Source organism: Dermacentor andersoni, chromosome 3 (assembly GCF_023375885.2).
Source record: "Dermacentor andersoni chromosome 3, qqDerAnde1_hic_scaffold, whole genome shotgun sequence".
In the NCBI taxonomy this organism is placed as follows: Eukaryota; Metazoa; Arthropoda; class Arachnida; order Ixodida; family Ixodidae; genus Dermacentor; species Dermacentor andersoni.
Window position 1 is genome coordinate 128,878,010 of NC_092816.1, and position 23,276 is coordinate 128,901,285.

At 43.0% G+C, this 23,276-nt stretch overlaps 1 protein-coding gene across 1 annotated transcript; it reads right to left on the minus strand.

Moving 5' to 3' along the window:
• Positions 1-193: 193 nt before the first annotated feature.
• Positions 194-23,128, minus strand: LOC126525285 (glutathione S-transferase 2-like). Its single transcript, XM_050173310.3, has 5 exons — positions 22,888-23,128; positions 11,331-11,389; positions 6,768-6,909; positions 2,048-2,215; positions 194-497 (listed from the first exon to the last, which is right to left on the minus strand). The coding sequence occupies exons 1-5, from the start codon at positions 23,026-23,028 to the stop codon at positions 360-362; spliced, it is 648 nt and encodes a 215-aa protein (XP_050029267.2). The 5' UTR covers positions 23,029-23,128; the 3' UTR covers positions 194-359.
• Between the last annotated feature and the right edge of the window lie 148 nt (positions 23,129-23,276).

Sequence of the window (23,276 nt, forward strand, 5' to 3'; positions counted from 1 at the left end):
CTTCTTCAATATATGCTTGCTGGCTTTCTCATGTTGCGCCTCTTGGTGAACTTGTCTACCCCGGCAAATAGCGAGTGGTACATACCCAATTCTGCAAAACCCATAGGTCCAAGGTGTTTATTCATGCACCTATTTAGTGGCGAAAACCTAGGGCCCCAAGTTCTCTGCTGAGCAAGACAACAACGGCAATGTGTGAAAAAGAGGTCAACAAAGCTTCACTTTATGGAACGCTCAAAAACAACTTTCGACAAATTCGCACGTAGAGATTCTTGTGGGCAATTTGAAAAATTATTATGCTTTACAAGCAAAAAATGTGGTTCCGCAACATTCGGCAGCAATGTTTGCTACCACTTCGAAGTCTACTTTAATCTAGCCGACAGTTGCCTCATGTTGTTTAGGACAGGCCCGTAGATTTCTTCAAAGCAAGGTTGCTCATGCTTGACTCGTTCGTAGTAGCTTCTCAGCTTCTGAAACTTGGTATAGTCAACAAGATTGTTCTGTAATACAAAAGAGGGAGACAAAAAGTTACTTTGGAAAGCCGGCTTTCGGGAGACCAAAGTTCTTAATTGATATGGGCAACTGGCAAGTACTGGCAGCTGTATACAACACGATCACAAATTCATGCGAGCTACTGACCGATAAAAAGCAAGGTTTAAATTGTACAGGTACAATAATAGACGGTGGTTTTTCATTTGAAGGGGCACCCGAATGTGAGTATTTGAATTCAGGGCCACATTTCGTAACATAGAGAATATGTTATTGCTGGGCATCTTGCTTCTCGTCTCTCTTACGAAACTTCCTGGGCAAGGACGGCTTTGAGGAGCATTTCATGGCACTCAAATTAACAATTAAATAAGCCTTACTTCCTTTGCTTATATATGCAGGATGTTCTTGGGACAGCCCCTAATTTTTGTGCAGAAGGCTATGGCTGCATCGAACAAAGCATTCTTGCAGAAGAGTTGCTAGGTGAGTTGGAAGTACTGCATTAACATTTTGCGTTAACTGCTAAAAATAACATCTGGTAAGGTGTTCCTTTTATGGCAAATTTGAACAGTGTCACATTATGGCACCCCGCTTTTATAGATGCCTATGAAATCGCAACTAACTCTAGATACTCATTCTTAAATGTTAACGCTCAGTACAGGTATAACAAAACTGAGCCCGCCAGCACTGCAGAAGAAGCCCCGCTACCCGCTATCAAGCCGCTGTTTTCCTCGTTCTAGCCCTCTTCCGCATTAGCCGGAGCGTGATAGGCTTAGTGTGGTCACAAGGCGTTTGTACATCGCCGCACTGATCACTAGAGCCTCAAAGAGTTTCCGAAGCTCTTCATGTAGCATGATTAACGCCAACATACGCATGAGAAAGGGTATCGTGCACTGAATAGCGTTTCAAAATAGGTATTTGCAAGAATCCTCTGAACTCGTGTTCAGAGCTTTGAAATTGTTTGGGAGCGCTAGTGGCTGTCCATGTAGGTGGAGGATTACAGGTAAAGGGGCGTAGTGTAGAGAGAATGGCGCTGTCTTGAAACCTATCAAGGGACCTTATGTTTTTCGGACCGAAATGCCCTGCGTTGAAAAGCGTGAAAAAATTTTAAGAGCGTACCACGTTGTGCCACTCTCTTACTATAAAGCATATCTTCGTTTGTTAGCGTATTCCTAATTACTTGCTTCATCCCATCCTTGTGTTCTTCCTTTTTTTTTGCCTTGTGTTTTCCACTGCTCATTACCGTACCCCTCTCTTTTTTTTGTGTGCTCTGTACTTGTAACGTAGTTGGTTCATTGTTTAATAGCATTCGCTCCATTCTATGTTATTTGAATACTGTTGCTCCCCCCCCCCCTTATATAGTTCCCTGTTAAGGGTCCTTAAGAGTTAATAAATAATGATGATGATGATAATGATGATGATGATGATGATCTGTCCATCTTGTTACCGGGCGTTGTACCTCTAGTCATAAACCAAAACAAGCACACCTAGCCGACACCTATTTACAATTAGCGCTAGAAGTATCGAAGGCGAGTCAGGCGACAGAGACGCAGAGAAGAATTACCTCAAGAGCCGTAGCAACGAGCGAGGTCATGGCGACATCGGCGAGAGTGAAGGTTTCGCCGACCGCGAACTTGTCACCGATCAGGTGTTCCAGCCCTCTGAGGACATTTTCTTCGAATGCCGACTTCTCCTCGGCCGTCGGCTTGGTGTTCTCCACGAATCGGGGAAGCTGTCCAGCCAATAAATGCACGCACATTTGGCTTTATTCAGATGGCGCAGAAAGCCAGCGACGGCTTCGGCTTGTCGCATGATAAAAAAGCGTTACGTACTTGTAGTTACATACTACAATACTGACTATTCGTAATTCGAAACCAAGTTGTTGCAGTTATTGTGGCCTCTTGCTTAAGCGTTATAAGATTCTGAAATCTAACATGTGCAACTGACGCACTTAGGGCCTATGGTTCGAATACACCGCGAAAGCAACAGCAAGAAACCTGTGAAGATCAGTAATTGCCCTGTTGCCTTCGTGTTTGTTCAAATGCGAACAAAGACAGATCAAGCACAGAGCAACTGGGTTGTTTATAAATAATTATGGTTTCGTAGACTTTGTTCCAAGGTTTACTCGTAGAGTATTAGAGGCTCGATTGCGCAACATTTGGACGACACACACAGAAGAGAAACGCACACCACAGAGCGCTACTTGCAAGTATCGTTTTCTTCCCTTTTCAATGGAATAAATACTGGAACATACTCGGGGGGGGGGGGGGGGGTAACGACAAAAACAAGAAAGATTTTTACAAACATGGCCATCCACCAATGCCAAGCCAGTTTTGTCATGTGATCATATATGAAACCGCAAAAAAGGAACCACGATACAAAATTCCAGGTTAGCGCTTGAGGAAATCTATTTCCTTTACACTAAGGGAGACTGATGGCATGCTCACGCACATACTTCCCAAACGTGCAATCTCAGTGGCTTTGATTATTTCTCGCGTCATTTGACTGCCATCTTTGCTCGCAATCTTGCATTTCTTAAAGAATGGCCCACATTCGCAATCTCTACAATGTATCCCAAGGTGTGCGGTGACTGCATTTGAAACGTTATAGTCATGGTCCTTTAATCTTTCATTCAAACATCGTCCAGTCTGTCCGATATAGTTTATGCCGCATTGAAGTGGCATAGAATGTACCACTCCCTTAGTGCAGTTGACGAACTTTTTTCTGTGCTGTGTTGCACAGCCTCGTATCTGTGTGGCACCTGGGCTCACTTTGCACATATGCTCGGTGTCCTACCTGATGGAGTATTCGCTGGCTTTAGTTCGCGCGGATAAAGAAGGATGCTTCTTGGTGTTACCTAAGGATCTGTATCTATCTAAAGCCGCAGAAGCCACCAGAGCGACTTTTGAAGCAAGATAATGTGAATATGTCTCTTCATACAAAGAGAAAATTAAGCTTACAAATATTCTTCACGGCAAAGACCCATAAAGTGGACTGCCCGCTTAGGGTAATTGTCACGGGTAAAGACACCTGGCAGTAGCCGGTAGCGTCGTTCCTGCAGGCCAGGTAAGAATTACTGGAAGTTTACGACCCCTTTTTAATAAACATTCTGAGCAAGTTATTGCGTTCCATCGAGAAAATTGTCACAAGGTGTATTTGGCTTCCTCTTTTGATGTCAAAGACTTATTTTACTCTATTCCTCACAGAGAGTTCTTGCTGTGCATTGAACAATGTATTGACAATTACGGAAACGTTGCCTTTCAAAATTATTCACAGATGCATGTTGAAGCCTTTCTAGAGTTGTTTCCTTGCATCTAAGGTCCACCTACGTGTCTAGGAAGGGAAACATTTTTCTTCAGAAACAAGGAATATGTATAGGTTCGTCTATCGCACCGATTCTGAGCGACTTGTTCCTAGCCAACATTGACAGAACCCTAGCGGCGCGCCTCATGAAGTCACGGGTTGCTCGTGTGTTAAAGTTTGTTGACGATTATTTAGTTTTAGTGGAAAATGCTGAAAACATGACTCAATCGCCATTGACGCACCTAGAAAGAATTTTCAGAGAGGGGCTAGAGCCATTGGTGATCACAAGCGAGGAGCCAGACGGTGGATAAATTAGGTTTCTTGACTTAAAACTAAGTCTGTGCTCCAGTCATTGTTGTTGGCAATACGAACCGCGTGCAAATAAGTCTTTTTTTACCCTTCGAACCTGCGCATTCGAAAGTCGTAAAACGAGCCATAGTTAAGTCATGTTACAGAAACACGTTGCAAAATTCGTACCATCACAGCATTGCTGACAGCTTTCGGGAGCAAACGCCCACGCTCACGGGGGCAGGTTATCCTTTCCATGTATTAGTATCGGTGGCACAATGTTTGCTCAAGGAAATCGGAACCAGGGCACCATTATCTGGGAAGGAGCCTTGCGGACGAAGCACACGGGAAAAAATAGTGGTAATGTCGAACATACATTAGATCGCGTACCGAGTTAAGAAAATTGGTAAGAGATGCAATGTAAAAGTGGTGTTTTCCGCACCAGAAAAATTGCTTAGCATGTGTGCAAAGGATAAACCCAGGTGCCACACAGAAATGAGGCTGCGAAACACAACACAGAAAGAAGTTCGTCGACTGCACTAAGGGAGTGGCATATTCTATTCCACTTCAGTGCGGCAGAAACTATATCGGACAGACTGGACGATGTTTGAATGAAGGATTAAAGGAGCATGACTATAACGTTTTAAAAGCAGTCACTGGATACCTTGGGATACATTGTAGGGATTGTGGATTGTATTGCATTTGATTGGAAAAACTTTAATAAAAGTCCTGCAGGACGTCGGCCGTTCTTTGAGAAATGCAAGATTGTGAGCAAAGGTGGCAGTCAAATGACGCGAGAAATAATCGAAGCCGCTGAGATTGCACGTTTGGGATATGTGCGTGATCATGCCATCAGTCTCCCTTACTGTAAAGGAAATAGATTTCCTCACGCGCTAACCTGAAATTTTGTATCGTGGTTCCTTATTTGCGATGTCCAAAATGATCACATGAAAAAGCTGGCTTGGCATTGGTGGATGGCCATGTTTGTAAAAATCTTGTTTTTGTCGTTACCCTCCCCCCCTCCCCCCGGGTATCTTCCAATATTTATTCTATTGACAAGGGAATAAAACGATACTTGCAAGTAGCGTGCTGGGGAGTGTGTTTGTCTTCTGTGTGTCGTTCAAATGCTGCGCAATCGAGCCTCTAATATGTTTTACCAACACGCGTAGTCCTCAAACTTAGCAAGTTACTCGGAGAAACTCGGCTGGAGCGCGCGTGCGCGTGCACTTCAGCTGACGGCGGCTGTTTCATAGACAGGGACCACGTGTACATTCCCACTGTCTCTACAAGATTTGGTTTCTAGCTCTCAGGGATTGCGGGCACATAATGTTCGTACTCGAACAGTGTGAGGTGCGAGTTTTAAGTCATAGTATGCGAAAACAACATGTACGAGCTTTTGAAGGTAGTGTTCGGCCGACATACGGCTTCATCAAGATATGAAGTAAAATTATCACAAGTATTCAGTTATATCTGATGTCTTAGGCTTCGATGTACATTTGACTACGTCACTCAATTATGATTTAAGCTAGTCGATTTGTTTATGCAGATGCTCAGTGAGATATATATTTATATGAACATTCAATGCCGATAACTAGTTAATCTGAAAGTTATCTGAATGGTTATAAAAAGAAAATACCTCAAATTCCTTGTAATTAAGCCACACACTTCAACATTTGGCCGATCGTCGCAAATAAGATCGCAAACGTATCCGGTGAACGTAACTCTTCGCCACATTTATTTTTGCAATGACACCAGTCAAATATTGAAAGGATGCCCTAATAGCGCATCAGAACAGAGTGAAAGCCCGTACTCGGCAACCTATAGCAAAGCTCCGTTACAACAGAACAATAACGCCCTCCGATTTACACTAAAGCTGAGTTTTGATAAAGCTGTGAGAGAGGAAATACACTACGCACGTTTCGCAAAGAAGCATACAATCTTTTTCAAGTGTTTGTATAAGTCACGCACTGCAATGGCCGTCTAACTCACACGTACTCTTGAAACAGCGACTGTGCATGACCCACAACATGGTCCCAAGTCCCTGACAATTTTTTCTTTGTGCCAAATTCGGCTCTTCTGACACATCGAGAGAACTGGAGCATACGATTTGCATTTTACTTTCGAGCACAGATTCAGAAATTTATTTTGGCAGTCTTTCTAAGTCGCATATTTTAATTTCCCACAACATTACGCTATTGCTGGTAATGTATGTAACAGTAAATGAAAACTCGGTACCTTATTCCGTTACCCCTAGGAGAGCGGCTAAACTCCTTAGGAACATTTTGAAACATGCTTCGTACACTGCCGACTTCATTTATAAGCCTTTTGTTACAGATGGCATAATTACAGTAAACAACTTTGATCACACATAATCTATAACACCGGCAACATCTGCGCTAAATTTAGATTCGAAGCCTTCTTTCCTCTTTTGAGGACACTGTCACCACCCGACTGCCCCGTGTTCCTTTTTTTTTTCAGAATCAGTTTCCGCTGAATGTCGGCGATGGTTCCTATAGGTCACAGAATAGTGTTTGCTTTTAGATGAGCTTTCTTTGCCTTTCATAGCATGCCTTAAGTGGTTGCGCTCATGAGAAGTTCATCCTATTATGATAACATTGGTGTAGGATAAACTCTGAAGAGAATTAGCCGCTTGATGGTCCTTCACAGGATTCGGGAGAAAATTGCGCACTTACGAGGAAGGCAACCGTTGCACTGTAAATATTGCTTGAAAGGCACGCAAGAACCTGGTCAATGCGGGTGCGAGTCTTGATGCAGGTTGGGTAGAGCTTCGACTCGGGGGCGTATTTTCGCAGTAAGTAGTACGCGATGGCGTTGCTATGGAGAGAATAAAATGCAAGCCATGTGAAAGAGAAATTGCAATTGTTGCTGAGAAAACAATTGGAAAGCGGGAAGGAAATATATACCTAATTTCCTCACAGCATTAAAGTTTCACCACAGAGTGTATGAATAAAAAGTGCCATCTCCGTCAAAAGCCGAAATATACATTTTTTTATTTACACTTTATTCACATTATTTCAGGTCATTACATAAGAGGAAATTACATAAGAGGAAATAAGAAATCCTAATAACGGAATTATTGATGATATACTACGGTATATTATAATACTTATTACGACTCTATTGCAAAACTGAATACCACTGAGACACAGTATCTTCTGCCATCTCTGATTATGGACCCAGTATCGCCTTTATTACGGGAGCGATGGACTGGAGCATCATATTGGCAGGAGGAGGGTACTGGTGCCAAAACCAGTTCTAGAGCGAAAAGGAAACTCGGTGCATGCCTGCCGTATACACTTATATTAAAAATAAAGAAGGAGGAAAGAACATTTCTAGTGCAAATTAAAAAAAAGAGTAGAGTCACTAGAATAACTACCGCTTACCCTAATATCGCAAGTACAATACCCTAGCACTTCGCCTCGCAGTGTCCTTTTTGAATTCCTTTTCATTATTGCATGGGAGTACAACTATTAGAAAAACAGAGCCCTACCGAAATTTAGGGTGATTGGAAACATATTCAAATGTCAGGCAAGCAAGTGAAGGCGTCCTATAGATACATTCAATTCATCGGTGTTTTTTTATGCTGCGTGCACTAGGCGAAGGTAAGCAACGGATTTCTAAAAAAAAGAAGACCGAGAGATTCGCGGTGGTTGAGTGTGCCTAAAGTGACGAGTCGCTGACAATTTGCTATATCAAGTGGCCATGACGAGTCGGCACTTTTGAAAAGGGGTCGGGTTATCGGTGTCCCACCTCATTGTTTTTGGTCGCCGCACAAATGAAAGCGATCGCCAAGGGGGGCGATGTTCACCAAGAAGCCCCGATTTCCTCTCACGGCTTGACACTATAGCTTTAACGTGGGCAGCTGCAGGAGCGTGACTTCGTCACCTCCAGTCTAGCGGTGCCGGCTAGCCATCAGACATATGAAGTTTCAGTTCGTTTGACATGTCACGCAGAGGCAGGGTGGATGCGCTTTCTCTGTGCAATTCAAGAAACGCCTGTACCAGACAAAAAAAAAACATTCTTACCGGTACCGAATGCTATGCCTGAAGTGTTACAACACTCATTTTTTTTTACGATCCCTATTTTGTCTAAGAACTGTCTCAAATAGACCACAGACCCGTCAACACTGTGCGGACTGTTACTGTAGATTTTGATAACCGTTTCTTGCTCTGCGCACAAATCAACAGGCACATAATTGACACAAGCGACCTTTCCAGTGTGCCCCAGCTACCTTACAGCCACTATACCACCGTAGCAGTGCATCCCAGCGAATAAAAGTGTCGTCGCAGTGCCATCCAGGGTGTAATAAAAAGAGCGCGGTGGTTTCTTACTGAAAGGCTCCTGAAGACGCTGTTCTTTTCAAAAGTTATACGACTTCATAAATATACAGATATTATGATATTCATCATTTTACAATATAAAATACCATAGGAATAACGTGACTGAAGTATTGCTCTCATACTATCGAGAACATTAACAACATACAGGTACGCACACACAACCATTACTTCACATAAAACGGAACCCCCAGCGCGATTTGTTGGCGTATCAAATTGCGGCTAGAATTCAGAAAAAAAGCACGAGAATTTAGAAAGAAGAAAAACGAAATAGTTTTTCGTAACTGATGACAATAAGAATTACGGAATAATTGACTTGATTAACGAAATAACTAGTGGGCTTGAGAACGCGTTTCTAAACAACAGCCGTCGTTACAACGTGGCACGACCATTTAAAGCTTGTTGTTGCAAAATGTTTGCGACTTTGCTCTCAAGCAGGCTAACACCGTAATACGGGAATGTGACCGGGACGGGGGCTGGGGGGTACTTCCACCTTAAGAGGACTATAAACAGAAATGCAAGAACTTGCAGAACCACTGACAAAACTTTCGCAAAAGAAGGTTGACCTGGTCTGTAATCGGTGATTAGCTTATTCTTGAACGCACGGCTTTCTATCTAGCATCTTATTAATCCCATCCAGGATGCATTGCTACTAGTGACCGGCACGTGTGAGGCCATGACAGCCTGAAAAATAGACCACAGAGCTTCCTGCTGAAGTACTTCAAAAGCATTTGGCGCTGCAGTCACTCTATTACCATGTGATTCAAGTGTACTGCCTGAAAGTGTTATTACAATTATGCATGACCTCGTATAAAAACTGAAAAAGCAGTTAGTGCAAATTATTTTGTGGATGCTAGTTTCCTAACATCATATTCGAGCAGTTTGGTATTAGATAGAATACTACTACATTATGTTGTACAATTTTGACTACGTTGAAAAAATGTACGCCCATCTTAGGATGCCTGTCACTTGGTCTGGGCGGCTTTTTGGCCGTAACATTCGCCCCTCGTGAGTATTTTAGTTATTTTAAAGATTCCATTTTATTTGTAATCTTCAGCAAAGTATATCGGAAATAAGGGCTATTGGAGGCCAACTATTGCCATATCCCTACACGGCCTTGATTCACCCGTCATGGAAGGGGTCGGCAAAAGATGCAATATCTCCAGTGAAATTCATTGCATGCTTAAGAGTATTCACGCTATTAGACTGGGGAGGCTTAGAGTGAGAATCAACAGCGAATATTTGAACAACCTTCGGTTTGCAGATGACTTTATCCAGTTCCGCAACACTGGGGATGAATTGCAACAAATAATAGTGGACCTTGACCGCACAAATGTAATAGCAGGGTTGAGGATTATTATGCTGAAGACGAACATAATGGGCAAAATTCTGGCAAGGGAGCATGAACTCATGATTGCTATTCAGCCTCTAGTTTATGTGCAGGGGTACGTTTGTATAAGGGAATTACTCACAGGGACCCCGACCATTAGAGAAAATTCACAGGATAAAAATAGGTTGGACTGCATACGACAGGTATTACCAATTCCTGACTGGGATCCTACCGCTGTCGTTGAAAAGAAAAAAGCACAATCATGATAATTGTACGTCACCATGATGATGATGATCACGCATACTCACGATGATGTACAATCCTCCCCCTTCCCGTTATTTTTTTTTTCTCTATTACTTTGAGTAACGTGTGTGCTTCTTTTCCGCCTGTCATTTCGGAAGCGACATAACGCACTGAAGGACGCTGCGCCAGGCATGAAACCACTGAAGTGGAGCACAACTTAAGTACCAGGAATCAATGCTATATCATGATTTACGAGAGCCTAACTAGAGCTCTCTTCAAGAATTATTTAGAACTGTGTAGTTTCAGGTCTGCCGACAAACGTACAACTACATCTAACTGCCAACTATTTCAATTCGGTGTCAACAAGTAAGCTCAGTGCCAGCAATGAAATCTTTGTAGTGATTTCACATAATTAATATGAGATCATAAAAATCTCACACAGCAGTAAGGTGTTTCCTTTTATTTCACCATCATACATTTTGGCGTATGCAATGTATAGCAAACATCAAGTTCACAGCTCTAAGATATTTCTTTGCTCACGAAACTATCTGTCGCCCTTGTTGCTTCTAGAAACCGTTTCGGATGATTTCTCTTGAAGCACTTTTCCAAACCACTTAAAATTCTCTGCAGAAAATTTTGTGGTGTCCTTTTCTTTTTGTTTTCTCCGGTGATAAAATGTTCGTGATCTTCATACAATTTGTATCATGAGTAATTTGCTATTGCGAACCATCAATTAGGTTTGTTGGAAACTAAAGGCGAGTTCTCTTCTACACCACCATCACACATTCTATCGGTGATCTGTAGTGAGGCCTGCAATCCTCCACGCAATGAGCTCTTGTGGTCTGCATACCCAAAATTTTATTATAACATACTTCTATCGTTCGAGTGCATCTGCGCCGTCATTCCAAGTAAAAAATTATGTATGAGCCTCTTCATGGGCGCTACTTACACATACATTATAGTAAGAACTGAAGCCCACACACACACAAAAAAAAATGATGAGCATGTCACACACGAGTGCTCGTGTGTCTCCCGTCTTCTTTCACCTCCCTCGGCTTGCTATGCGCTTTCATTTTTTAATAATGTCTTACGAACAAGTCAAAACAGTCACTTTAATGTGCATGTTTTTTTTTGCAATTGCAGCCCAAAATAACATACAAGGATGACAAATAATAACCACTCTAGTGGTGTGAAACGACACCGAGTATAATGTTTCTTGAGAAGGTTGACATAGATACGCAGTTATCGCTCACAGCAGCTGTCTCATTTGCCTTGGGACAAAGAACAACTGATCGTGGATTCCACGTAAAAGTAGCAGACCTTACCTCTCGTAAACAATAAAGCCTTCATCGTCAATTGCAGGGACTTTGTGAAATGGATTAATCTGCAAGGAGAAAAAAGCGCAGTCGTTGCGATGCTCGCCTCCAACAGCATGCACCAAGGAGGAACACAATTGGTGTCTTCAGGTTAACTTTCGAAGTCATCATGTACGTTCTAAACAAAAAAGAAACATTTAATCGAATCATAATTAAGGATCAAGGCAGTGGGCGTTGTTTTGCGCCGACATGCGCTAATTAACACTACTACAAGTAGCAGTCAGTGCTCCACTTGTTCCCCTCCAGAGACGGCTAATCTTCTCGCGCAATTGTTGGCTGGTCAGAAACAAATTGCACACGACATTGCCAATATCAAGGAATCTTTTAATTCGCGCTTCGAAGCCCTTGAAACACGTGTTTCTTCGCTCGAATCTTCTACAGCAGCTGTGGACTGTGGTGCAATGTATCACAAGCTTAACTTCGAAATTGTCTCACTTAGAGAATCTATCACTAAACGCACTTCAAGATCCGATGAGATAGGAAACCGTTCGCGCTGGAACAATATTCTTTTGCAGGGTTTACCGAAACACGTGATGAAAATACTGCTTCTTTACCGCAAACTGTAGCAGAGGTGCTAACAAAAACTATTCAGAAAAATGTACAGATATTGAGCGCTGTCACCGTGTGGTCAGATAAAAATAACGGCGATCACGTTCTGTCATAATGAAGATTTTTGACTTTAGGGAAAAAAATTCAACTTATGAAGAATGTTACGAAACTGAAAGGCTCTGGTTTGTACATCACTGAAGACTTACCACCGAATGTGCGAGCCTTGCGAAAGAAACTGTGGGAAACAACTGCAAGTTTTCGTCATAATGAATCCAGAGTAAAACTACGCTATGATCATGCCTACATTGATGACAGGCGCTCCGTATGGGACACTGGTGCAAACAGATGAAACCGCGCTTCTGGTCATGTTCCTAACAGACGTATTGTCTCTAAAGCTGGAGCAACTGCTCATTGACCTCCGTCAAGTGCTGAGAAGCTAAGTATTCAGTATTTTATTGCTAGAAATATCGTTAACAAGTTTGTGCTTTTATTGACTCTTGTAACCTTGTCTCCCCATGTAGTGCCCATAACAGAGACCTGGCTCCATGATGCCGTGTTTGACCGAATTTCGCCCACGCGGCTATGTAACAGTACGAAATCGCCGATAAAGTGGTAAAGGTGGTGGTGTTGCGCGGCGTATTTGCTCAGACCTAAAATTTTATGCGCTCCCTAATACACCTGAGGTTGAAGTTGCTTGGTGTAAGCTATATTCAAACAAGCTTTCTATAATTCTTGGTGTATGCTATCGCGCACCAGGTTCCTCATTATAAGATTTACAAAAGCTTAGCATATTCATGCGCCAACACGACTTCGGCACCTACATCCTTATGTTCATGGGAGATTTTAATGCACCGGGCATCCACTGGCGAACTCTGAGTTGCACAGGTTGTGACCTTTCCATTTCTGAGGAACTTCTTTCTCTTTCATTATCCCTTGGTTTTACTCAAATCGTACAAGCTCCAACCCGCCATAATTCTATCTTGGATTTAGTTTTTCTCAGTTCTCAGCTCGTTCAAACTGGTTTTCAGTGCGATGTGATCAGTGGCATTTCTGACCACAAAGCTGTACACGTGTGCCTTCCCTATTCATTGATTAAGCTTCAGTCTAATATTACACAGTTTTTCGACTTCGTTCATGCTGATGATACATTTATAACGGAGACTTTAGCTTCTAACTTTGATTCCTTCCGAGCACTTGGGCTACATGATAACGTTGACAAATTTGTTGATGCATTTGAGCGCATCGTAAAACTATGCATTGGTAATTTTGTCCCCCGCAAGACTAAAAAGATAAATCCTAAAATTCCATGTAATAATCACAGCATACCGCATATGTCACGTTGTGTTTATCGTCTGCGCCTACAGAAAAAGGCATGTAATCCTGAAAGTATAATTCGCTTTAACACTGCTAAGGAAGAACTACATATGAAAGTGAAAACAGCTAAAAACTTTTATTTTCAAGTTGAACTTCCAGGATTACTACATTCTAACCCACGCAAATTCTGGACTTTTATCCCATCAACTAAAACTGCTGCAGTTTCCCTTATATTAGATGACATGGCTATTTCAGACCCCTCCAATATATCTAATATTTTTAATGTCTACTTCCCATCACTGTTTACTCATGACAACTCTCTCCCACCATTCACAAATACTAATTCTGAGCTTTCTATCGGCGATGTGGTAATCAGTGGAAGCGGCATCCTAAACTTGATTCTCAATTTAGACACAAAGTGCACTGATCCTGACAACATTGCGAACAGCTTTCTAGTAAGATACTCTCTCTGGTGTTCCCGTTATTTGGCGGTTATCTTTCATCTATCCTTGACTTCAGGCATCGTACACCAGTCTTGGAAGCTAGCCAACGTCCTGCCTCTGCATAAATCTGGTGAAAAGCATTTTTTGCTAACTATAGCCTATATCGCTTACCTCCGATTCCGGAAAGCTACTAGAACATATCATCATCATCATCAGCAGCAGCAGCCTGGTTACACCCACTGCAGGGCAAAGGCCTCTCCCATACTTCTCCAACAACCCCGGTCATGTACTAATTGTGGCCATGTTGACCCTCCAAACTTCCTAATCTCATCTGTCCACCTAACTTTCTGTCGCCCCCTGCTACGCTTCCCTTCCCTCGAAATCCAGTCCGTAACCCTTAATGACCATCGGTTATCTTCCCTCCTCATTACATGTCCTGCCCATGCCCATTTCTTTTTCTTGATTTCAACTAAGATGTCATTAACGCGCGTTTGTTCCCTCACCCAATCTGCTCTTTTCTTATCCCTTAATGTTACACCTATCATTCTTCTTTCCATAGCTCGTTGCGTCGTCCTCAATTTAAGTAGAACCCTTTTCGTAAGCCTCCAGGTTTCTGCCCCGAACGTGAGTACTGGTAAGACACAGCTGTTATAAACTTTTCTCTTGAGGGATAATGGCAACCTGCTGTTCATGATCTCAGAATGCCTGCCAAGCGCACCCCAGCCCATTCTTATTCTTCTGGTTATTTCACTCTCATGATCCGGATCAGCAGTCACTACCTGTCCTAAGTAGATGTATTCGCTTACCACTTCCAGTGCCTCGCTACCTATCGTAAACTGCTGTTCCCTTCCGAGACTGTTAAACATTACTTTAGTTTTCTACAGATTAATTTTTAGTCCCACCCTTCTGCTCTGCCTCTCCAGGTATGTGAGCATGCATTGCAGTTGGTCCCCTGAGTTACTAAGCAGAGCAATATCATCAGCGAAGCGCAAGTTACTAAGGTATTCTCCATTTACTTTTATCCCCAATCCTTCCCAATCCAGGCCTCTGAATACCTCCTCTAAACATGCTGTGAATAGCATTGGAGAGATCGTATCTCCTTGCCTGACGCCTTTCTTTATAGGGATTTTGTTGCTTTCTTTATGAAGGACTACAGTGGCTGTGGAGCCGCTATAGATATCTTTCAGTATTTTTACGTACGGCTCGTCTACACCCTGATTCCGCAATGCCTCCATGACTCCATATCATACACAAGGATATAACGGAATACCTTGAATCGAGTAAAATTCTCTATAACATACAACATGGATTTCTTCGTGGTTTCAGCACAACAACACAACTGGTGGAATTTTCACATGACATTACTAGAAATCTTGATATTGGCAATCAAATTAATGCGTTATTTGTAGACTTTGTCAAAGCTTTTGACACTGTTATGCACCACAATCTACTAAGTAAACTAAACCTAATTTTAAATATTTCTCGACTGATCAACTGGATAGATAGCTTTCCTAACTCTCGCTCTGAATTTGTTTCACTTAATTCCATTTCGTCCTCTACTGTAAATGTAATATTAGGTGTTCCGCAAGGCTCTGTTCTGGAAACATTGTTATTTTTATTATTTATAGATGACCTTTATAGATGACCTGATGAGAAGACGTCAAAAGTCCGTCTTTATGCCGACGACTGCGTCCTATACCAGGTAATTTCTTCTCCTAGTGATCACGCCTCCACTTCAAGATTCCTACAACAGATTTTAAACCTGGTGTACGGACTGGCAGATGCGCATTAACTTTCAAAAAACCGTAGTATTGTCATTTACAAACAACCATTTTCCTTCGCATCATGTGTATACTTTCAATAACACAATAGTTCCCCGGGCGGAAGTGTACAAATACCTTGGAGTCCTCTTCACGCACATTATGCAGTGGTCCCAGCATATTCATCACATCACATCTACAGCACTAAGAAAATCAGGTTACTTGAGACGAATATTATCTAAATCGCCAAAACACACCAAATTACTAATGTATAAAACACTCATTCGTCCTGTATTAGAGTACGCTTCATGCGTCTGGAACCCGTAGAAAGTGTGCGACATTAACAAAATCGAATCGATATAAAGGAAGGCTGTTCGCTTCATTTGTCATCGCTACGATCGTGATTTTTTGCCCTCATTTGCAATGACTTCCTTGAACCTATCTCTTCTATGCACAATGTGACATATAGATAACATGAAGCTGTTACATTCAAATATTTACTCATGCTGTCGACTATCTGCAGATGATTTCGATGATGATGATGATGATTGGAGTTTATCGGCGCAAGGGCATCTAAGGCCAAAGAGCGCCAGGACATGTGTTTTGGTTTAGTAAAATTGTGGGTTTGGTGCTGTGACTTAAAATAGAGGCTGTATAGAGGCCTACACGTAAGACAAATCTATAAATACTAGTGAATGATTTCTAAAATTATGAGGAGAAATATAAAGTCTTAAAAGCATTGGTTATAGGCACACATGGTAAATTGTTGCGGATTGACCGAGTCCCTTGCTGTACAATTCTTGCTCACGCAAGAAGTGCAAGAGAGCTCAGACATACTTTTGTGCATCAGATTGTACTTCACCTGTGAGGCACAATCTGGTGGTTAGCATGGAATGAGATGACATCTAGTAAGTTAGCTTGTCCAAGATAATTAAGCACTCTTTTAAAGTTAAAAACGCATCTTCTGATAAGAACATCGAGGGATGGGGTGGTATATGGTGTGTATAGAGTTCCTTAACATGAGCTACTCGCTCTCGGTGAAGTTCGGGACATTGAATGAGGACATGTAGGACGGTTAAGTTCTCACCGCAGCGTGTGCACGTCGGCGGGTTATTTGCAGTCAATAGGTGTTTGTGTGTGCCATAAGTGTGTCCTATCCTGAGTCGTGTTAGGGTGACTTCGGTGTGCCTATCAAGCTTCAGTGGGAAAGGTTTGGTTAATCGCGGTTTAAGCAGGTGCAGCTTATTTTCCACTTGCTTGTCCCACTCAGCTTGCCAGTGATTATGAAGCACCCTTCGTACCGCAGGTTTCATATCTACACCAGGTACCCAGCTTACATCAATATTATCCCGATGAGCCGCTTGTCCAGCACTCTTGTCTGCCATTTCATTGCCTGCGATCCCAGAGTGTCCTGGCACCCAGCATACAACAAGAGCAAGGTTTTATTTATATGCTACGTGAATGTGTTTAAGGAGCATGTTTAATACAGGGTTTCGGCTTGTTCTGCCACAGGACAGGGCTGTGACAACACTGAAGGAATCTGTGTATATTATGGACTTTTGTATCTTGTGCTGCACTATGTATTCAACAGTGATCAGGATACAATACGCTTCGGCTGTAAAAATGCTGCTATGGTTATGTAAGGTTTTAGTGTTGGAGAAGTATGGGCCATGGGCTGCACATGATACCGAAGTTGCCGATTTGGAAGCATCAGTGAAAAATGCCATCGATCTATACTTGTCTTCAAGGGCCAAGAAATGTTGCTGGATGAGGGCACTTGGACAACTCTTTTTGTTCAGTTCTCTAAAGGACAAGTCACAGGAATTATACATTGCTCCCAAGGTGGGATAGATTCAGCATTGTCGCTTTCCTGTAGATCTGTGAAGAGTACTCCGAGTTTTTCCGCAACAGATTTTACTGCCAACGGGAGCGGCGGGGCGTGTGAAGGCCTGTTTAAGTACAACTGATTTGTGGACTGGTCACTTATGAGTGCTTTGCACGGATGTTGTTTTAGTGGCATGATTCTTATTGCATAGGTGACTCCCAGATATGTACGTTAGTAATCCAGCGGCCACTGATCCGATTCTGCGTATAGACTTTGGACGGGGCTCGTCCGAAAGGCACCAAGTGCTAGGCGGATACCTAAGTGATAGACAGGATCGAGTTGCTTAAGTGGTGTCTTTGAAGCCGACTGGTATACAACACATCCGTAGTCTATGCATGACAACACAAGGCTTTTAAAAAGAGATAAGAGGCAATACCTATCTGTTCCCCACGACTGATGAGATAAAATCTTTAAAAGGTTCATGGTTTTAAGGCATTTCAGCTTCAACTGTTTTAGATGCTGCGTGAAGGTTAGCTTACTATCGAAGGTTATACCCAGAAATTTTTGTTCTTTCCTATTTACCAGGCTTCTCCCATGCATCGTAATGCAACGGTCAGGACATAGCCCTCTACGTCTGGAAAACAGCACACAGGAAGTCTTTTCTGCATTGAATCTAAACCCGTTTTCGTCTGCCCATTTCGTGAGCCGATTAACACTCAACTGTATCTGGCGTTCACATATGGACAGGTTGCAAGATTTAAAGCTGATTTGGATGTCGTCCACATAGACAGAATAAGACACCATTGATGGTATAACAGAGCGGAGAGAGTTCATTTTGATTATAAAAAGTGTGCAACTTAGCACTCCTCCCTGTGGTACACCGTTTTCTTGAATAAAAGTGCGCGATAGTACATTGTCAATTCTAACGCGGAACTTTCTTTCAGGTAAGTAATTTTGCGAAATATTCAGCATACTACCACAAATTTCATAGGAAGACAGGTCTTGCAGAATACCGTGTTGCCAGGCAGTATCATATGCCTTCTCAAGATCAAAGAACACTGATAGACAGTATTGGCTATGTACAAATGCATCACGTATATATGATTCAAGGAGAACTAGATTATCAGTAGTAGACCTCGCTCTTCGGAAGCCAGATTGGCGAGGGTCCGATATACCATTACATTCCAAAAAGAAGACAAGGCGTCGGTTAATCATCTTTTCAAATACTTTAAGTAAGCAGCTAGTGAGTGCAATTGGTCTGTAACTATTAACTAAGGAAGGGTCTTTGCCGTGTTTGAGTATTGGTAGGACTATTGCTTTTTTCCAAGATTAAGGTATATGACCAGTAGCAAATATCTTATTGTAAAGGCCTAAAAGGCAGTTTAGGGTCTCGTAAGGCAGATTGTTGATTATTTCATAAGTTATTGCGTCAGAACCTGGAGCCGATCTACCACAAGAGCCTAGGGCAAGCTTGAGTTGATGGAATGTTAACGGTCTATTGTACCCTTCTGATGACTTGTTTGGACGCAGAGGAAGATTTTCAGCTATTCTTTTATGCTTTAAGAAAGTATCGGAATAGTTTTCCGAACTTTATACTCTCTCAAAGTGCTCGCCAAGAGTGTTTGCTTGGTCTTCTATTGACTCACCAGAGCCATTGACGAGAGGAAAAGGATTTGGACGTTGTCCTTTTAGTTTACGCACCCTGTTATATACTTGGCTAACATCCGTGTACGAGTTTATTGAGGATATGTAGCGCGTCCAGCTTTCTCTTTTGGATATTCGGCGGATACGGCATCCATTTGCTTTGCACCGCTTAAATTCTATTAGGTTTTCTGTGGTTGGATAGCGTGAAAATCTACTCCATGCTTTGTTCTGTCGTTTCTTTGCAGTTTCGCAGTCTTTGTTCCACCACGGCTTTGGATTGACTTTATCTGTACAGGACTGAGGTATGCAGTTTTTTAGCAGAACAGAGGATATGTTCAGTGATGTAGCTGGCCAGTTCCTCTACACCTAGGTGGTCCACATCTTCCAGGCACAGTTTACATATCTTTCTGAACTTCGACCAGTCTGCACTATGAATTTTCCACTTTTTGGGGTAAGCTGGTCCATCGTGCCACTTTGTTGTTTCTAGGAGTGTAGGGAAATGATCGCTCCCATATGGATTACTGATAAATCTCCATTCCAGGTATGGAAGAAGTGACGCTGACCCTATTAATAAATCTATACATGAATACGTTTTGTGTGTGGAACTGTAAAAGGTTGGCTCTGCCTTGTTAAACAGGCAGGCTCCAGAAGAAAGAAGGAAGTTCTCTATTGCCCGTCCTCTCGCATCACATCTTGGGTCACCCCAGAATGTGCTGTGAGCATTGAAGTCTCCGATTATTATATAGGCTTCGGGAAGCTGGTCAATCAGCTTTTCAAATTCTGCAATGTCAACCCTTTCATCAGGCGGTAAATATATAGAGCAAATAGTTATAAGTTGGTTGAACAGTATAGCCCGAACAGCCACTGCTTCAAATGAACTTTGGAGTGATACATGCTGGCATGCAACTGACTTTTGGGCTATGATTGCCACACCACCTGAAGAAGAATTGCCATTATTTCTATCTTTGTGGAAAATTATGTACTGTTTTAAGAAGTTCTGGTGTGTAGACTTTAAATGTGTTTCTTGAACATAGAACAGTCGTGGCTGATATTCCTCCAGTAGATCTTTGACATCATCTAGATTGCGAAATAGGTCCCTGGCATTCCACTGAATTATTTGTGTAGCCATATTGAGGAAGATTTTTGTTGTCTGTGTTCAGGAGCACGTGGTAAAGATAGATGGATCTGCATATAAGGGCGGTAACCATTTAGGTTACCGGTCCCTTTCTTTGAGCAGTTACAGGTATTTTATCTCTTCTAGCGCGCTCTTGAGAGCGCTGATCTTTCGGCGTCGATGACGCCGAGGATTTCTGATCGACCTCCATAACCTTCTCTGAAGCGCTGGGGGATCGTGAACTAGGCGCTGAAATTCGCGTCCCAGGCCGGGGAGTTCGGATTAGCTTTGGGACCTGCGGGACCGGAGTCGGGAGGTCCACCTTCGATGTTGATGGAGCAGCACTTGCTGCAGCCACCAGGGAGGCAGGCGGAGTGATTACCGGGCCACTATCAGTGACCGCGGTAGACTCCCGAGGGATTCATGACGCTGCCCCCCTTCGCGCCACCTCGGAAACCTTGCTTGCTCGCCACCTTGCTTGTGTGATCTAAATATTACAGACGTTTTCTTGCTTCGTGAAATGTTATATTTTCTATGACCTTTAATGCAATGATTTCTTTTTCTTTCTTCCATTTAGGGCATGTTTTACAGTAGGCTGGATGGCTTCCCTCACAGTTCACGCAATGTGGGGATGAGTCGCAAGTGTCTGATGGATGGTCGTTCGAGCTGCATTTTGCGCAAGTCTACCTTCCTCGGCATGACTGGGATCCATGCCCATACCTCTGGCACTTAAAGCACCGTCGAGGATTTGGGATGTACGGACTAACACGTACTTTGATATAGCCTGCATCCAATGTACTAGGCAGTAGACTGGTACCAAAGGTTAATATTATGTGCTTTGTTGGAAGTTGTTCATTGTTCCTGCGGATTAGGATTCTTTCTACTTTGATCACATTTTGGTCCTGGAAACCTTCAAGCAGCTCTTCGTTACTAAGGTCTAAGAAGTCGTCTCCAGAGATTACTCCACGGCTCGTGTTCATGGTTCGATGTGCCGACACAGTGACTGCTACATCGCCAATGCATTTCAAGTCATTAATTTTATCGTGTTGTGTTTTATCCTTCAATTCAAGGAGCAGGTCTCCATTAGACATCTTTGTAGCTTTGTAGCCAGATCCTATAGTGTTTGCGAGGCATTTCGCCACCGAGAAGGGGGAGAATTTACGCACGCTCTTGTTGCCTTCACTGTGGATTACTTGGTACTTAGGGAAGTGTTCTTGATGGTTCTTCAAAAAGAATTGAAACGTTGCATCGGTGCGCCCTCTTTTTAGAGGGCGATCAAGGGAAAGTGGTTTGCTAGAAGCCATATAGAAGTCTGGAGTTCGGCAGCAGCGCCAACCACCCACCACCGAGCCCAACATGGGGACGGAGCAAATCTTACGAGTAAGACAAGCCCTCGCCAGTTGTACGGTGCTACTATAACCCAATCAGGAGTACCCAAGGTTGGCCACCCACACAAGGTTAACCCTCGCTGCCAGGAAAAATTGGAAGTGAAGAGAAGCGAGGAGAAGACAGGAAAGATGGAAAGTGAGAGAAAGACGAAGGCTGGAGGGAGAGAGAGACAGGAAAAGGCAACTACCGATTTCCCCCGGGTGGGTCAGTCCGGGGGTGCCGTCTACGCGAAGCAGAGGCCAAAGAGGTGTGTTGCCTCCGCCGGGAGGCCTTAAAGGTCCGAACACCCGGCATTGGCTCAACCCCAGGATCCCCCTTTCCCCGGACACGGCTAAGCCGCGCACGGCTACACGCGGGCGGGTCCAACCCTCGTGTGCTCGGGTACGTGGTGTCGCAACACACCAAACGCCTGCTGACGCAGACTCCTCTGCGGGGCTGCAGATGATTTCATCCCATATGCCAGTGCTCTTCCAACCAGACGTTGCCACACCCTCAACCTAAACCCTTTCTTTTCACGTGCGAACATGTTCAAACAGAGTTATTTCCCGAGAATTGTCGACTGCTGGAACGAGTTGCCCGGTTATGTTCGTGAATTGACACTGCTTGATTTTTTAGATGCACTGGTGTGATAAGGTTGATTCCTCTTGTTTTTTTAATCTATTATGTTCAACTGCCTTTGTTTCTGTTTCTTAGGTTTGTTGTACTCCACTCCTGCAATAGCCATGAATATGGCTGCAGCATTTGAAAATAAATAAATAAATTATGCTGTAGCTACTTTAAGTATGTTTGCACGTTGTCAAAAATTCCGCTGTGGACGCTCTTCAAGCGTGAGGGCTGTGCTGCTGTATTTCTTAAGTCACTTATGTAAAAGCCATTAAAAAACGTACAGACACAATTTCGCATAGAAAACTTCAGCGCCGGAAAAGTGCAACAACGCCATAGCTATAATAATAAAGCTCATATTCTAAAAGAACTCTCATAAGGGCACTGAAAGCTTGCAGTGATAGCGATTCTTCATTACGACTGCATATCTGGCTTTCTTAACATGTAAACACACAATCGTTCTTAGGCTACTCTTAATACAATATAGTGTGAAGACCAAATGTAACCTCAACATCAATTAAAACAATAGTATTACTTATAATGAATGCAAATAAACTGTTTTAGCGTATGCTCACACTGAACCAGACAAAAATTATGCGTTGCCGCTCAAACAACCGCACATCTAATTTTCTTCAATTGGAAAGCACGCTTTATCAGCACAGCTTCAATGATAAGGAACGATGGCGTGGAGACTGAGACGATGATGACTGCCTTCCTTTGTTTATCTCAGCTTGCAAGGCCGACTATTCAAGTATGTTCGATTCTCTACAAGGGATGAAAACACCGATTTAGGGATCCGCTTCATATAAAATAACAGACTCTCCACCAATACTTCACTACACATATTTATCCCATTGAGGCATACCTTTAGGTATTCGTCGCTGCAGTGCTCCTTGTTGGTGAAGTCCAAGTTCTTGTGCTTCAGATCAATTGCCAAATGTTTTGCTAGTGAGCGCACAAAAGCGCAAGGTGGACTCCTGTCTACGTTGTACAAAGTGATGGTCATGGCGTGGAGCAAGCTTCGTTGCGACCCTACTTCCAACTCGAAGCGACAACGAATGATGTCAGGGCAATCGTGAGGAAGGATGTTTGAAGAGTACGGTTGTGCAGGTGCCATGGGCGTAGCACCTGGCTGTCACCATTAGTAGCGGCCTTGAAAAGTGCGCACGCACGCAGCCGACTGCGACCGATATCGGGCCGTGCGTTTGCCAGTAAGATATTGTGCCTATATATATATTCCGCACCTGTACGATT

Bases quoted from the DNA above. Each gene is read 5' to 3' on its own strand.
- LOC126525285 (XM_050173310.3), bottom strand. From the start codon at position 23,028: ATGACCATCACTTTGTACAACGTAGACAGGAGTCCACCTTGCGCTTTT. The intron at 11,390-22,887 runs GTATGCCTCAAT...TTCTCCTTGCAG, and splicing joins GCAGCGACGAATACCTAAAG to ATTAATCCATTTCACAAAGT. The intron at 6,910-11,330 runs GTAAGGTCTGCT...TTCTCTCCATAG, and splicing joins GGCTTTATTGTTTACGAGAG to CAACGCCATCGCGTACTACT.